Source organism: Phytophthora ramorum (genome assembly GCF_020800215.1).
Source record: "Phytophthora ramorum isolate Pr-102 chromosome Unknown Phyram_PR-102_s0001, whole genome shotgun sequence".
Taxonomy (NCBI): domain Eukaryota; phylum Oomycota; class Peronosporomycetes; order Peronosporales; family Peronosporaceae; genus Phytophthora; species Phytophthora ramorum.
In genome coordinates, this window is record NW_027150647.1 from 2,763,517 (window position 1) to 2,778,525 (window position 15,009).

A 15,009-nucleotide genomic window follows, 5' to 3' on the forward strand; every position below is an offset into this window, starting at 1 on the left:
TGACTGTGCTGGGTCCCTCGCTTGCTTCCTTCCCGCCGCCTTTTAGACTGGTACTCAGTATGACGCGCGAATTGAAATATTCGTGGCGCGCAGGAAGACACCGTGTTTTGATATTTGTAGCGAAAATGGGCCAGGATTGGCTGGAAAATACTTTGTTTCAGCGAATGATAGAGCAGATACTGCCGTTTCATTGGGTGAAATTATGCATGGAGGGCACAGCTGCACACATGGCTACACTCGGTGATCGACGCTGGGTGAAGCTACAGCACGCAGGCCCGCTGGGACGCTAGAGCCTCCGAGGGGGCCAGATCTTCGCGCTCGCTAGACTCGGAGGAGGTCGAGGACGAAATGCTGGGCTTGCCGAGCAGTCTCAGCTGTTGCAGGGACAGAAACGACTTGAAGAGCTCCCTGGACGCGTCGCACTTAGGGATCACGTGGCCCTGGGTGTGCACCGACGTCAGCACGCGGTTCTCGATGGTCTGCCAGCAAAGACATAATAGAGTTAGACGTCCAAACACCACTACTACAGCAATACAGACCAGGTACCTCTTCTTGCTTAAATATGTCCACCACTTGCTGGCTCTTAGAGGCCGGGATGACGTAGTCGTTCGAGCCGAACACGTGCAGCGACGCAATGTCTGGGAGCACACCCGAATCCAAAGAGTACTGCAGCGAGCCCAGGTAGCTTCCAACGAGAACCGCGAGCTTTGGTGACCACTGCAGTTCAGCACGAGCCTGCAAAAGAGAGCAAGAGTCCGTCAGTAGAGCATCAGCCTGCCCAGTCGCTGTCTTCACGCACCTGTTGCGAACACATCCACGCCGCGAGACTTGCTCCTTGTGAGAACCCTACGACTCCATCCACGTCTCCGACCTCGTCCAGCTTCTCGCGCAGGAAGTTGATGAGCACGTCTCGGTCTCCGTCCAGGTTGCTGGCGTCTTCTTGGTGGATGCCGAGCGGTCGCCACCACGCTCGGAACTCGGTCTTCTTTTTGGCGCAGCGCACGCGCTTGGGCTTGCTGGACGCCACGTTCGAGGTACTCGGTCGCTTGCTCTGACGCGCCAAAATGGGCGGCACGATGGTGAAGGGTCCGTCCAGGAAGACCAAGTCCACGTCCGTGGCGCCCCGCAGCGGCTTCGTTTTGGCCGAGAAGGTGGCGGCGTCCTGGTACATGCCGTGCAGACACAGCAGCCGCAGCTTGCGGTCCGTGCACCTGCTTAGCACGCGCGTCGCCGTCATGGTCGACGAGCTCGGGAATGAGCTCTGCAGCCAGCAAGCACCTCAGCACCTCGGGATTTGAAGCGTTGATCCCACGGTACATGTGCGTACCATTGAGACACAACTGCGGTTTATTGGCTGAAAAGCGTTGAAATGGGTGACAACAAAACGACGTGGATCTGTTTCTGCCAATCATCTCGAACACGGCGTTATTCCCGCCATCTGCGACTTGTGACGACCAACCGATGCAACGCACGGCGAGATGGCAGAAGCCGACAACTCGGCAGCAACCGGAGAGAACAGTGAAGATCAACGCTATGTGTATCATTTTAGTGGTCATTGTCTGGACAACGCTGTGAATTGACAGGGAGATGGATGATTTTTAATCGTTAAGCAAGTCGATTTCAAACGGTAACTCTGGGTATTCCGAGATGCTAATGAGCTATGAGCTGTTTGCTATCTATCGCTCGAATAAAGAGGTCGGTCTGTGCCTTGTGGTGGCTGCAACCGGAAAATGCGCTGGACAAGTTCCAGCTCTAGCGAGGTCAGAGGCTCAATCGAAAGACTGGCGCTAGCGATCAACAAGCATCTCTCCCTGACTTCAATATGGTTTCTGGATCATTCACGGCAACCATGCATCGAATTGCTGCACCTGATCATACTTGAAAAGACCAGCAAGCGACATTAAAACAAGGGACCCTCAGCATGGCTACCTAACGGACAGTCGCGTAGCCTCCAGTGTGTGTCGTTGGAGCGATCCACGAGAGCGTATTGAAGAAGTGGTTCATTCGAGTGAAGAAGAGGAGCTCAACGCTGTGCCTTGACTGAGTTGCTCCTATTCAGGGAGTAATGGAAGGTCACGGGCAAGAGAGTTCACGCTTCATCGTGTTCACGATACATTTGCCACCCAGATGTAGTGATCTTCAAAGTGCTTGATCACTTTATGCTGGGAGAACTCATCTCGACCGTGGAAGTCCATTTACGTCCTGCGGGGAGTTCGAAAGTCTGGGCCGTACAAATGCTCGAGGTAGAGTGTCCGTCGTGCCGGGCAAAGCACTCGGAAGCCAGCAAACGGACAGCTCAGCAGCGGAAACACGTAGTACCGCGGAATGAGAAGCAGCTTGGCGTACCGGTCTATCTGCAAGCACTTGGAGCACGCGTGCCAACAGCTTGACGGGTGGGTGCCCAGCATCTCAACACCGTTGGCCTCCGATTCGGTGAACACAAACACATCCACGTAGAAGCCATAGGTCTTGTCCACCAGCCGAGCAGGGATATTCCAGTCGCGATCACGAGCTCGGTGAACGTTGCTGTCCCAAACCTGGAGCTCATAGCCGGCTGGAGCGCTCCACTGACTATCCCGAAGACGCTCATAGCCTTCCATCGTCATGCCAAAGTCTGCATCATCGTCCCATGGAATGACAGACTGCGTCCGGAACTGCCCCAACAACGTGCCGCTGTCGACCCAATAGTCAATGTCGCGACTGTCGAGCATTGCACTGAAGATGCGCACGAGCTCCGTGATGGTCTCAGTGCGTTTGCGAGCGGTGACACAAGCTTCTGGGCGGTAGTAGTGGCTATCGATGTGGCCTTCCAGCTCCACGCACCAGAAGCTGCGAAGGCCAGAAGGTAGACCACGCACCAGGACATGATCGGACTCTGCAAGCGCCGAGAGCAGCCACCAGCACAGCGGCGAGATGATCATTGACACCAACACTGCTACCGACCAGCGAGAAGTTTGCAAATGACGCAGCGCTGGTCTCCACGCCGCCCAGGGTCGATTCATCGTGTCCAAATGCCCTGCGTCACTCGAAACTGTTGGTCTTTCAGCGTCTCCTCAGACGCACCGAGAGAGGAGGGCACCGATTGCCCGCAACAAACGTTCTGCAGGACGGAGAGCACTGCACTATAGACAGAGAGGTTAGAAGGGCTCGCATTCCTCGCTGAGCTTGGCGCTTGGTCGTGAACTCACCGTGGCCTTGGATACTGAAATGAAGAGTGAGCGCACAAGCGATGTGCGGTGTTAACGTACAATCGGCGACGTTGCCAACCCATTCAGCAATCTGCTTGTTGGCAACGAGCATATCCTTGTTGATGTAGGCAAAGAAACTCGGCGCTTGCTTCCCCTGCAGCAATGCATTGGTATGGAAACCAGCAAACCATCATCTGCTACACTTCCAGTACTGTCACCAAACCCGTAACATGATTTCAATATCCCTGTCTGTATGCTTCTACCACTTGGTGACTCGATCCTCGTTACACGGAGAGCGCTTCCGTGATGTTGCGATAGCGCTCGCTGTCCTTCTCCGCCAAGTAGTCTGGGTCGCTGACCACGCGCTGGCGCAGCATCTCCTTTAACTTGTTTTCGTACACCTTGATCATGCCAGTCTGCGCCAGCTGAGGAACCACGCCGTCCTGCAGCTCCTGCCACTGCCCGTTGTGCTCCAGTTGGGCGGAGCGCACCGCCTCGTTGAGAAAGCTGGCCAGCATCGTGCCCGTCTGCATGTACACGCTGGGCATAGCCGAGGGCGTCGTGCGGTAGGACCGACTGTGTGGCTTGGTCAGGACGTTGGCGGCGCTGGCGACGCGCAGTTTGGTCGCGTCCTGGTCGATGGTCGTGAGCCAAGCTTCCTGCTCGTTGCTGGGCACGTGGCGCTTGACGAGCTCCTGCCAGGACACTGGGGCCTGCTGCAGCGAGTGGGCACCGCCTCCAACCATGGGGTTGGGCCCGCCATTGCCGCCGAACATTTGGGACATCATTGGCATCATTTGGGACATCATCTGGCCCAGGTCGGGCATGTTGGCAGGTGCATTGGGGGTCGACACGACGCCACGCGACCAGGAGGGCGGGACGGAGGCGGCGGGCGGCTGCACAACCTCCTCCTCCATCTCCATGAGCATGTCGTCCGCCAGGTTGTCCAGAAACTCGTCGTCCGAGAGGGACATGCTGTCTAGGATGTCGTCACTCATCTTCCGCCTTGATCGATGGAAATGACACTTTGCTAGCAGAATCTACAGATAGACGACATATTTTACGATTAGCGAGCGGATGCCCGCTTTAAGAGCAGAGAGCTGTATTGGCGAATTGCCTTGACGTTGTGAACGGGTCCATCTACTTCAACTACTTCTTGCCTCCCTTCTTGGCGGCCGGAGCCTTGACGGGTTCGTCGATGACGACGATCTGGTCTTCATGCACGCCGAACATCTCCGGCAGCACTTCCAGCAACTCCGTGACGCAGTCGCCCTGCAACTGGATCTGCTGCTGGCCCTGGTCCGTCTTGGACAGCGACGAGCTGCAGGCGAACTTCTTGCCCAGGCTCTTGCTAGCGTCCTTGATATTGACGCCCTCAAAGTCCTCGAGCCCCGTGACGAAGGTGAGGCGCTTGCGGCCTTTGCGCGAGCTCTTGGAGATGGTCACCTTGCAGTTCTCCTTCCGCTTGGCGGCTTCTTCGATCTTGTTCTTCTTTTTCTTCTTGACGGTCTTGCCCTCCACCTCGAGCGTGATGCCCTCCACGCCGTCAGCGATCTGCTGCTCCACCTCCAGCAGCTCTGACACGGTGCGGTTGTACTTGGTGAGCACGAGGTCGGGGCAGTGCTCGGCCAGCCAGGGCTTGCACTCGTTGAACATGGGGCCGTACTCGCAGTACTCGGGCGGGAACGTGTCGATGGGGCAGTACAGCACGTTGCGCAGCTTGGGCTGGCCGTCCTTCTCCTTCTCTTCCTCCTCCTCGTCCTCGTCGTCGTGGTGCGTCTCCTCCTCGTCGTCCGAGTCACCCGGCTCTGGTCCGTACTTCTTCACCAAGGCGTCAAACAGCTTAGACTCCTTGCCCTTGTACTTGGCCAGCACCGTGGGTACGTCGTCGACCTTCTCGGGGTTGTACTTCTGGTAGAAGGCCAGCAGGCGCTGGTGGTTGAAGTTCATCTCGGTATCCTCCTCCTCTTGTTCTTCTTCCTCTTCTTCCTCTTCTTCGTCCTCGTCGGCGCCGTCGAACTGCTCGTGTTCTGCAGGCTCGGGGCCGTACTTCTTCACGAGCGCCGAGAACAGCTGCGCCTCGCGCCCTTTGAAGCGCTCCAGCACGCCATCGATCTCATGCAGTTTGTCAGCATTGTACTTGCGGTAGAAGCGCGTGAGGCGCTCGCGGTGCGGAGACATGCTGGCAGCGGCGATGACGATCTCGTGCTGCTTTGCCACTCGTTCACTGTCGGATTACCTCTCAAGTGCCATGGACACCGGGTGAATTATCCCAGTAGAGAGGTTAATGAGTACTTACCTTTAGAAACGTATGCGTCACGCTAGAATAGAACAGTTCAATTACAATTCACGCCCAAAAAGAACACCAATACTACATACCCCGCGAAACACAAGGATGTTCTCTGATTCTGAGCGGGGTCGGCACAGTCACCTTCTGATTGGTCCATAAAATGATGTGTCATACGTTAACATCTTGCTGATTGGCCAAAACCCGGCTATCTTCAATTGTTCCGCCCAGACTTCGGACAGAGCGATCCCGTGCATGCAGCTCGCGCAGCACCTCGCTCGATTCCTTCAGTCTCCGTCTCGCGCATCGCGTAGAGAATCTCTCTTCACTCGGTTGTGTACCCTATTCACCTTCTGTACACGCTCACAGCTTCAACAATACGAAAATCGGACTCTGTCCTTCTTTGCAATATAATGCTCTGGAAAAGCTCCGATCTCGAGAGTCTGGACTATGGTGCGGCAATGCAGAATACTTTAATAGTACTTTATAAAAGAAATGAGGGGTCTAACGGCTGGCACTATACGCTGCAGACCTGTTCGAGAGCGTCGTGAACAAGTCCGGCATGGGCTACAAGTATCGCAACGGGCTGGAGAAAAACCGGCTCATCTACGCGCGGTGGTTCCTCACGCTCGTGACGGGTGTCGTCACGGCGCTCGTGGCGGTCTTCATGCTATACTTCACCACGCTGCTCACGTCGCTCAAGCAGCACTTGCTCGAGTACACGATCCGCCACGAGTTGGCCAAGCACGTACTCTTTGGCACGACGTTCTGGAGCATCGTATCTTTCAATCTCGTGCTGGTGGCGATTGCCGCAACTGTGACGTCCTTTGGGGAGCCTGTTGCCGCTGGATCGGGTGGGTTGTCAATACCTTTTCGGGAGAAGTGACAGCGGCATTAACTTGCAGGTGCGGCGATTTGTTGCACTACTGTGGATGCAGGTATCTCGGAGGTCAAGACGACGCTGAACGGCATGAAGATCCCGCGCATGCTACGCTTGCGGACGTTCTTCTGCAAAATCGTCGGCACTGTTTGCTCCGTAGCTGGTGGTTTACCAGTAGGAAAAGAAGGCCCCATGATCCACAGGTAGACTGAGGATGTTATTTTTCCTATGCCACATATCTTCTCGTGTATGCTGAATGCTTGCTGTGTACTATGTAGTGGTGCTATTGTCGCTGCCGGGCTTTCCCAGGGTAAATCCTCTACTCTGGGATATGATACCAGGTATGTGGCATTATTACAAAAGCTGATTGAATTCGCTGCGATATTGAGTTTTTCGGCTGTCATGTAGCTTTTCTTATTTTGCAGGTTTCCGCAACGATAGAGAAAAGCGAGATTTTGTGGCGTGTGGTGCTGCCGCTGGTGTGGCATCAGCGTTCGGAGCACCCATCGGCGGAGTTCTGTTCGTGCTAGAGGAAGGCGCATCTTTTTGGAACCAAACACTCACGTGGCGAACGCTATTTTGCGCCATGTCGGCAACATTCACGCTGGCATTCTTCCTATCAGGAATGAACGACAACCTGTCGTGGGGCACACTTGGTAGCCATACGGGAAGCTTCAGCTTCGGACCGTTCACATCCAGCACGTACCAGATATGGGAGGTGCCGCTTTTTATTCTCATGGGCATCGGCGGCGGTTTGCAAGGAGCGTTCTTCAACGCGCTCAACACGCGGTTAGCGAAAGTGCGTTCCCGCTGGGTACGCACACGTGGTGTAGCGTGGATGGAAGCTCTGTTGCTGTCAGTTTTGATCTCATCACTGCTCTTTTCGACTCCATTCATGCTTGGCAAATGTCACGATCTCCCTCAAGCTCGCGACGATGTCATCCATCTCGCAGACGCTGCGGGTGCTGCTGCAACCCCAAACAAGGCCTTCGTTTTTGGAATGGAAATGCTGAAGAAGAACGGCTCAGCTTGTATTTGTGAGAGCTGCGCCAGCGTATCGATGGATGGTGCGGAATGTTTTCAAGCTGACGAGACTGTACAATACCCATACAAGAAAGAGCTCCTGCGCTTCTACTGTCCCGAAGGCCAGTATAACGACTTGGCTTCGCTCATGCTAACAGGAGGGGAGACAGCCATCAAGCACCTGTTCCATGCCCCGCCAGACTCTTTCGATGTGCGCAATCTCGTGGTCTTCTGGATCGTGATGCTTTTGTTGGCATGCATAACCTATGGTCTCAAAATTCCAAGTGGTTTGTTTGTACCAGCACTGCTTGTTGGCGCAGCTTATGGACGACTCTGGACGCGGGTGATTAACTATTTCACGGGGCTGCAGCACATGAAAACGGTGGACCCGCGAACGTACGGCCTCGTGGGCAGTTTGGCGATGCTGGGCGGCGTGACGCGAATGACCATTTCGTTGACTGTTATCATCCTCGAGTGCACCGGCAACATCGAGTTTGGGCTCCCGCTCATTCTCACGTCGTTCTTCGCTCGCTGGGTGGGCAACTACTTCAACGAAGGTATCTACGACATCCACATTCACCTGCGCCACGTGCCGTTCCTGGACTGGAACCCACCGCTACGCGGCTCCTTCCTGCGTGTTAAACACATCATGACGGCTCACCCCAAGACACTTCGTACAGTCGAGCGAGCCGGCGTCATCTTCGACTTGCTTGTGAGTACAAAGCACAACGCGTTCCCCGTCATCGTAGAGGATCCAACGTTTGGCAGCCACTTCTTCGCAGGCGTCATACTGCGAAAGCAACTGAATGTACTACTGAGCCACAATGACTTCACCATTGAAAAGCCCAAGCCGTTCCACCGCCATCCACATCCTGCTTCCTACCAGTCCGACGTGACGCCGACTAATAATCTTCGTCACCGCCGCCCGATAGACCTGGAAGCGTCCGGCACCCCGCGCGTTGACGACAAGTTGCTTGAATCTCCTCTCGCCGGCAACTACTGCTTGTCTTACCACGACATGGAGGCCCATTATCCTCGGTATCCGATCCCCACTCCGATGCACCAGGACTTTCGAGCTGCTGCTCACGCCGGCCGCGTCGCCGGCGACGAGCTCTACACTCTGTCCGAGGAAGACCGTGCTTTGTGGGTGGACCTCACGCCATACATGAACCAGACGCCGTATTTGATCCAAGAGGAAGCGCCCTTCGTGCGCGCCTACCGCCTCTTCCGAAGTGCCGGTCTCCGCCATCTCGTGGTCGTGAACCGCCACAACAACGTGCGCGGCATCATCACGCGGCGCGAGCTCGAGGAAGAGCACTGCGCGCGATGCTTCCGTCTGGCCAAGAACATCGACACCGACGATGCGTATCCTCTCTCCGGTCCACCGCCGGTAGGTTTCCTGCGCAAGTTACGGCGCACTGTATCACGCACGGAGCAGGTCAAGCGGGCACTGAGCAACTCGGTCCCAATCATGCGCGACGGTGACGACGACAACGAAGGCGACACCACAATGAACGAGCTGCTCCGTCGGTAACTCTAAGTATGCTGTGAAGACAAAGTTCAACTGCTAAAGCTGAAGCTATGAGGCTCACCGCGCAGCCTCAATCAATCGAATAGACTTTCCCATCCATGGTCCACACCTTTTATACCCGGGAGCACCACACAATAACGTTAGGGCGGATCATGACTCGGAAGAGGAAGACGGCGAGTCCAGTACGAGTCTCTGATGCTTCCGAAAGGCCTCAGGATGCAGTGAAGACCCCGCCCATGTCGACCCAAGTCTCGTTCAAGGAGATGCAGCGATTGCACTCCATGCGAATGGAGCTCTTCGGCTTCGGGGGTTGGCTGGCCTCCGCGCTCTTGTACGGTGCGTGAAGACATCGATTTAGGTATGGGACGACGCGATGCTGATGAGCTGTGACTGCTGCAGTGCTCTTCTTGGTGTGGGCGTACGTGCCTGAGGTGACGCTGGAAGCCTACGGGTTCACCTACTTCCCATCCAAACATTGGGCGGTGGCGGTGCCGGCGATGATCGTCGTGACGTACCTCTTCTCGCTGGTGCTCTACAAGGCAGTGAATCTACTGTCTACGCCGGAGATTGCGTCGTATGCTACCATCCTCGACACGCATACGGTGCCGCTGCCCGAAGGCGCCACTTGCTTTCAAGACGACACGGAGGCTACGCCGGGGATCGGAGATATCTCCATCTTCGAGGTGAACCGGCACCTGTTCTCAGTCAATCAGGACAAGCAGCTCAAAGAGGAATAGAAGTTGATCCTACGTGGTGATTGTTTATCTTGCTCCCTGCTGTGTACGACAGGGTATGACTCTACAGTCGGAAACGATCTCCTGCACTCGTCCAGCGTTCTTCAGCAGGCATCGTATTGAGCCGCCAACTCGCCATCTACGGGTTGCCTGGATGCATCTACAAGCCCATAGCGTACTTCATGATCTGGTTCTTGAGGGGTTCCACGGCGTTGAGCGTGCCCATGCCGACGTTGCGTGCAACGGACACGGCGTCCGGGGTGGGACCGAACATACGCTTGAAGCCGTCCATGGCCAGTTGCATCGTGATGTTAGCCTTCATACGCTCGTCCTCGTACTGCTGAAGGAAGTGCTCGCTCGAGAGGCTCTCGCCGCTCTTGACACCCTCTACAAGCAGGTCGCTGAGAGCCTGCACGTCACCCAGACCAAGGTTCAGACCCTGGCCAGCCAGCGGGTGGATCGTGTGCGCCGAGTCGCCGACAAGGGCAAGACCAGGCTTAATGTACTTGGTAGCGTGCTTCAGCTTGAGTGGGAAGGCGAAACGGTGGCCCACGGTGGCCACAGCCTTGGGAGGAGCCACGAACGGCTCAGTGAGGGCAGCCGCCGACATGATGGTGTTGGCGGCGTGGTGCACGCCCTTGACCAGGTCCGAGAGCACGGGGATGCCCGGGAACTCAGGCGGCACAGGCGACATGGGCGGGGCAGCGTACGCCTCGTTAAGCCGCTCCACGAACTCATCGGGGCTGAGCGCCGTGAGCTCCTTGGCCATGTCGGCCGAGCAGGACCACACGACGGACGAGTATCCGTCGCGCATGGGCAGCAGCGCCACGGGACCCGTGGGGTAGAATCGCTGCCACGCCGTCTCGTTCACGCGGTCGGTCTTGACGGTGGCCACGACGGCTTGTTGGTCGTAGTCCCAGCCCCATGTGCCGAGGGCCGAGAGCGTGCGGATGATGGAGTTGCCTCCGTCCGCGGCCACGACTAGGTCGGCCTTCAGGCGCTGGCCGTCCTCCAGGCCGATCTCCGAGATGCCCGAGACCGGCGTCGGCCGCTGGAAGTGCTTGACCTTGGCGGGGCAGTAGAGCTTGAGCGGCGCGCTGTCCTCTGAGTCGCCGGCCAACTGGTTCATGCGCTCGTGCAGCGCACGCACGAGCACGCGGTGCTCCAGCACGTGACCCAGCACGTCCTTGCCCGCCTTCTTAGCGTCAAAACGAATGAAGCCGTCGCCCATGGCGTCCCAGGCCTGCATGTCCTTGAAGTCGGCCTTGTGCGCGTCGGCGATGAGGTCCCAGGCGCCGGTGCGCTGCAGCAGCTTCTTGCTGGCGGGCGTGATGGTGAACACGCGCAGGTCGGGCGAATCTTCCTCCACGGCGGGCGCGACGGGGGGATTCGAGGGCTCGATGACCGCCACGTTCTTGCCCTTGAACACAGGGCTGCTCTTGAGCTGGCAGGCCAGCGCTGAGCCCACGAGGCCGCCGCCTACGACCACCACGTCGTAGTGCGGCACCTGCGGATCGAACGGGGCCGCCGTGGACAGCGAGCGGGTTGCTAGCGAGCGAGAGCAGCGCAGCGAACGTGTCGACACACGCGCGACAGAGGAAATCACCATGAGGAGAGGGAGCTTCGGGGACGTGAGCTGCTGAGCTTGTGCGTAGCTTTTGCACCGCCGAGTCTGTGGCTCGAAGGCGTCAATTGGACAGCGTACTGGAACGATTCTTCTAAGTACGAAATTACATGACCTTGTATAGAGCCCGTGGAGATGCACGACGTTGCTGCATGATGTGACTGCGCTGGTTTAGTTAGATCAGACGATTAATCGGTCATGCATTAGGTTAAGTCGAAGCCCGACTGCTGGATTGCAATGACCCAGGCAGTAGCACCCTACATGTACATGTCATACATACCCTCTGGTCGCACTTCAACATCGGTCCACCGGTGCAAGCGAAAGTGGAGAGCGGCGCAACGTGCGCGTGGATGGCAATGACTGGTGTTATTTCACGAGAGGCCTTTATCTGCAGGAATAATAATACGAGAAGCGCTATCCTATCGAAACTATTCGTTACCAACATGGTCAAAGAGGGGTAAAATATAAGGGAGAAGCAGTCGACGCGGCACGCGCCTTCCCCCCTGCTTACTAAATACCGACGGGGTGCTTGGTCACTTCGGCGGCGCAGCGCGAAATCAGCTGCACATATACTACACGCGCGCAACGTGTCGGGAATTCCAAATGAGCTCCAAAGAATCTACACGGCGACGGCAGTCTGGGCAGCCTCTGCTGGGACGGCTGGCGTCGTTGCAGGCTCTGTCGAACTGCTCGCTGTCGTTGTGGTATTGACCGCAGCAGCGGCGGACTGGGCGCATGTGGCTGCAGCAGCGGCAGCTAGCATGCAGTCCGACGGTGCCGAGACGTCTGAAGGCGAGGTACCCATCTCTAGCAGGTCGCAGCTTAGCGGCGAGTCGAACGAGTCCACGGCGTAAGGCAGCTCGTTGTTCTCGTCCGAACTCTCGTCGTCCCCCAGGATGCAGTCCGAGGCGTAGTCGATACTCAGATCGTCGTAGGTACGCGAGTTGATGGCGTCGTACGCGTCCATGTCCTCCATGGCGAAGCGCACCTCCGAGTCTACGGCCATGCTCCGACCGCTATCTCCGAAGAAGAAGTCGTCCTCACTACTGTCGTCTACGTGCATGATGTCGTCGGCATCGTCCTGCTGCAGCATCATGTCCATGTCGCCGTCTTCCATGAGCGGCACTTCGCCCAGTCCGTACTGGTACATGAGGTCGTACTCGTTGGATTCCCAACGTTCACGGTTAATACGGAGCGTCTCGCGCTCCACGTGGCTAATTATTGAGATGGCATGGCCGGCGTTCTCCAAGATATCCAGCCTCTCTTCTGGCTCTAGGTAGCCCAGCTCCATGTACTCCTGACGGTCTACGCGCTGCTGAATCACCCGCTCGTTCTCGTATGTGTCCAGTGGGCGCTTGGTACGGCGACGCACATCAACCGACATGCCAATCTGCAGTACGCACACGATGTAGTTAGACTTTTGCTCTTATGGCGTCTCAATACACTTCAAACGTACCGGTACACCCTCAGAGGAGACCGTCGCGGTCCACATGGTGGGCTCGAACTCGACCACGTCCGCCTCGTTGAATCGCACGCGCTTCTTGGCTGGCTGTTGGACGTCTTCGGACTCGGCGGCCGCCGTCTCCTGCTGCGTGGACGGCTCGTCGTCGTCGTCCGTCTCCGTCTCAGCTGTACTGCTGCTGGCGTCATTGTGATCATCGTCTTCTTCGCACGAGGCTTCGCTCTGGGGTTCCTCGGGCTCGTGGACGGACTTCTGCTTCAGGACCGTGACCGGCTCCAGGACGGGCGCGGAGGCTTCAGCTAGCGGCGCCATGATTGTGTCGTTGTTTATGGCCAGTTTGGCTCAGCTGGTGCGTCCGTCTCTTGCGCAGCAGAGGTCTCGGTGTGCCTGCGGCTTGAGCTCTCCAACGCAAAATGAATAGTGAAGGGAAAGCAAGAAACTGGACTCTCTCTGCCGGCCTGGGAACACGCGCGGCATACAAAAATCAAGACGTCTATATCGCACTTAGCGGGGTTATCCCGCTAAGTGCGAGGTCCAATGCGACACTATTTTGACGAATGAGAAAATCTCGTTTTCTGCCACTAGAAAACGCTCAAACTTTCTGTGTCGTCGGTGATTGGCCGTTAAAGAAAAGCTACTGGCTGCCCACACTGAACGTGTCTCGCGCAGCCATTTCGCTGCTGTACCGCGCAGTTCAACTGTCCTGCAGCAGAGCCCGAGCAAGACCTCTGTGTTGCTCACCAAGCAGCAAACGACGACGACGATATCGGAGACCGAGCTGCCACCTGTGAGCACCGACGCTGCCGCCGCGGTTCAGCGCCGCCACCTCGACAGTCAAGGCCAGCCATGCTTTCAGCTCTGACATCGTTTCGCACGCTTGGTGGATCCTGGCAAGGATTCAGCGACTGAAAAGCATGCGACGATTCATATGACTATTTTCGTTCTTGCTTACCACATGCGGCGACAACAGCTTCACCCTGAACTCTCGTTCTCGTCGACCTCCAACACGAAGATCGCGTCCGACAGTACATAGTAAGGCTGCTGCAAGTCCCCGCGACACAGGTAAGGAACGCGGCTGAAGTGGCGGAGCTTGAAGCCCGCCGGTAGCAGCACGTTGCGCAGCAGCAGACTGGCTGCAACTTCGAAGGTCGAGCCCTCCGTGCACAGCCCACCTCGCATCGGCAGCTTCTCGCTGGGCGCAACACGCTGCGTGCCCACCTCCACGAACGCCGAGAACGGCAGCACCACTGCCAGCAAGAAGAGTCCATTATTCGGGTCCAGCATCTCGCGGATCTCACGGAGCATCGTCAGCGGCTTGTCGGCACGATCGAGCACATTCAACATGCTGCAGCATTACCACAGATTCGATCGGTCAGATTAGTCGTGACGAACAAACCACGGCATCGTAACGTCGCGCCCGGTCAAGAAAAAGGGTCGCATCGAGGCGAGGTGAGGCGATCCCGCGACGACGCACCTGATAATGTTGTAAGGCTTTCGCGACTGCACGAACTCGTGCTGCAGGTCGCAGGTTTGCACGCTGTTGTAGCCTCGAGCGTTCAGGTTGGCCACCATGGGAGCCGACGCCTCTGTCGTCGTCACTTCTGCCACGAGCGAGGCTAGCGACGCTGTCACGTTTCCGTCTCCAGCCCCAATATCAAGCAGCGATCCGCCACCTCCCGCCACGGGCTGGTCGCGATGCAGGAGCCGCTGCACCTGAGCTTTCGAAAGCACGAACATCTGACCACCTGCAGTGGGTAACAATGAGCGAAGGAAGATCGTGAGCCAGGAGTCTTCCAGTGCGATGCTGCCATGGGGCACCACGTTGGCATCCTGCCATCCTTACGTACGGCCAAGAATCCCGTTCGCGTCGGTCAGCGAGTAAAAGAGCCCCAATACCGTGGATCCCAGGGACTCCCACAGACTCCCCCCTGTACAGGACTGTCCACACAACCATTATTGCTTTGCATAGTCATGGGGAGCCAATAGCACGCCCATACGTACATCTAGGAACGTTTCGGTCTCCTCATCGCAATCCAACTGCACGAATGCCGACTGCAGCGCCGAGTCTCTGCGGGACGAGCACAGTGAGCACAGCAAGAATACAGCAAGAATACACACACTGCAAGGAGGCTTACAGCAGCGTCTTGTCCACTCCGTAGTCCAGGGACGGCCCGAAGTGCGGCTGCCGCACACGACTCGACGCCTCTCGCACCCACGTCTTCATCGTCTTCGGATTGGAAAATGAATTTCTACTAAGTACGACTAGTAGTTTGGTTCTGG

At 57.0% G+C, this 15,009-nt stretch overlaps 9 protein-coding genes across 9 annotated transcripts; 2 read left to right on the forward strand and 7 right to left on the reverse strand.

The window, feature by feature from the left end:
* Positions 1-260: 260 nt before the first annotated feature.
* On the reverse strand, positions 261-1,237 carry KRP23_567 (Esterase OVCA2; the record flags this gene model as incomplete). The annotated part of the gene is made up of 3 exons (XM_067890535.1): positions 261-479; positions 547-735; positions 800-1,237. 3 exons carry the CDS (start codon positions 1,235-1,237, stop codon positions 261-263), a joined length of 846 nt encoding a protein of 281 aa, XP_067751129.1.
* Positions 1,238-2,195: 958 nt separating this feature from the next.
* KRP23_568 (Fukutin-related protein) lies at positions 2,196-2,921 on the reverse strand (the record flags this gene model as incomplete). Its single annotated transcript, XM_067890547.1, has 1 exon — positions 2,196-2,921. The coding sequence occupies one exon, from the start codon at positions 2,919-2,921 to the stop codon at positions 2,196-2,198; it is 726 nt and encodes a 241-aa protein (XP_067751130.1).
* Positions 2,922-3,472: 551 nt separating this feature from the next.
* Positions 3,473-4,186, reverse strand: KRP23_569 (uncharacterized protein; the record flags this gene model as incomplete). Its single annotated transcript, XM_067890558.1, has 1 exon — positions 3,473-4,186. The coding sequence occupies one exon, from the start codon at positions 4,184-4,186 to the stop codon at positions 3,473-3,475; it is 714 nt and encodes a 237-aa protein (XP_067751131.1).
* Positions 4,187-4,337: 151 nt separating this feature from the next.
* On the reverse strand, positions 4,338-5,369 carry KRP23_570 (Translation machinery-associated protein 22; the record flags this gene model as incomplete). Its single annotated transcript, XM_067890569.1, has 1 exon — positions 4,338-5,369. The coding sequence occupies one exon, from the start codon at positions 5,367-5,369 to the stop codon at positions 4,338-4,340; it is 1,032 nt and encodes a 343-aa protein (XP_067751132.1).
* Positions 5,370-5,888: 519 nt separating this feature from the next.
* KRP23_571 (H(+)/Cl(-) exchange transporter 7) lies at positions 5,889-8,912 on the forward strand (the record flags this gene model as incomplete). Its single annotated transcript, XM_067890581.1, has 5 exons — positions 5,889-5,928; positions 6,006-6,329; positions 6,414-6,558; positions 6,634-6,696; positions 6,764-8,912. 5 exons carry the CDS (start codon positions 5,889-5,891, stop codon positions 8,910-8,912), a joined length of 2,721 nt encoding a protein of 906 aa, XP_067751133.1.
* Positions 8,913-9,061: 149 nt separating this feature from the next.
* Positions 9,062-9,646, forward strand: KRP23_572 (Phosphatidylinositol N-acetylglucosaminyltransferase subunit P; the record flags this gene model as incomplete). Its single annotated transcript, XM_067890592.1, has 2 exons — positions 9,062-9,245; positions 9,309-9,646. The coding sequence occupies 2 exons, from the start codon at positions 9,062-9,064 to the stop codon at positions 9,644-9,646; spliced, it is 522 nt and encodes a 173-aa protein (XP_067751134.1).
* Positions 9,647-9,803: 157 nt separating this feature from the next.
* KRP23_573 (Ubiquinone biosynthesis monooxygenase COQ6, mitochondrial) lies at positions 9,804-11,252 on the reverse strand (the record flags this gene model as incomplete). Its single annotated transcript, XM_067890604.1, has 1 exon — positions 9,804-11,252. One exon carries the CDS (start codon positions 11,250-11,252, stop codon positions 9,804-9,806), a length of 1,449 nt encoding a protein of 482 aa, XP_067751135.1.
* A 634-nt stretch (positions 11,253-11,886) lies between these two features.
* Positions 11,887-13,041, reverse strand: KRP23_574 (uncharacterized protein; the record flags this gene model as incomplete). The annotated part of the gene is made up of 2 exons (XM_067890618.1): positions 11,887-12,657; positions 12,724-13,041. 2 exons carry the CDS (start codon positions 13,039-13,041, stop codon positions 11,887-11,889), a joined length of 1,089 nt encoding a protein of 362 aa, XP_067751136.1.
* A 660-nt stretch (positions 13,042-13,701) lies between these two features.
* Positions 13,702-14,953, reverse strand: KRP23_575 (Protein-L-histidine N-pros-methyltransferase; the record flags this gene model as incomplete). The annotated part of the gene is made up of 5 exons (XM_067890629.1): positions 13,702-14,074; positions 14,204-14,474; positions 14,577-14,667; positions 14,731-14,797; positions 14,865-14,953. 5 exons carry the CDS (start codon positions 14,951-14,953, stop codon positions 13,702-13,704), a joined length of 891 nt encoding a protein of 296 aa, XP_067751137.1.
* Between the last annotated feature and the right edge of the window lie 56 nt (positions 14,954-15,009).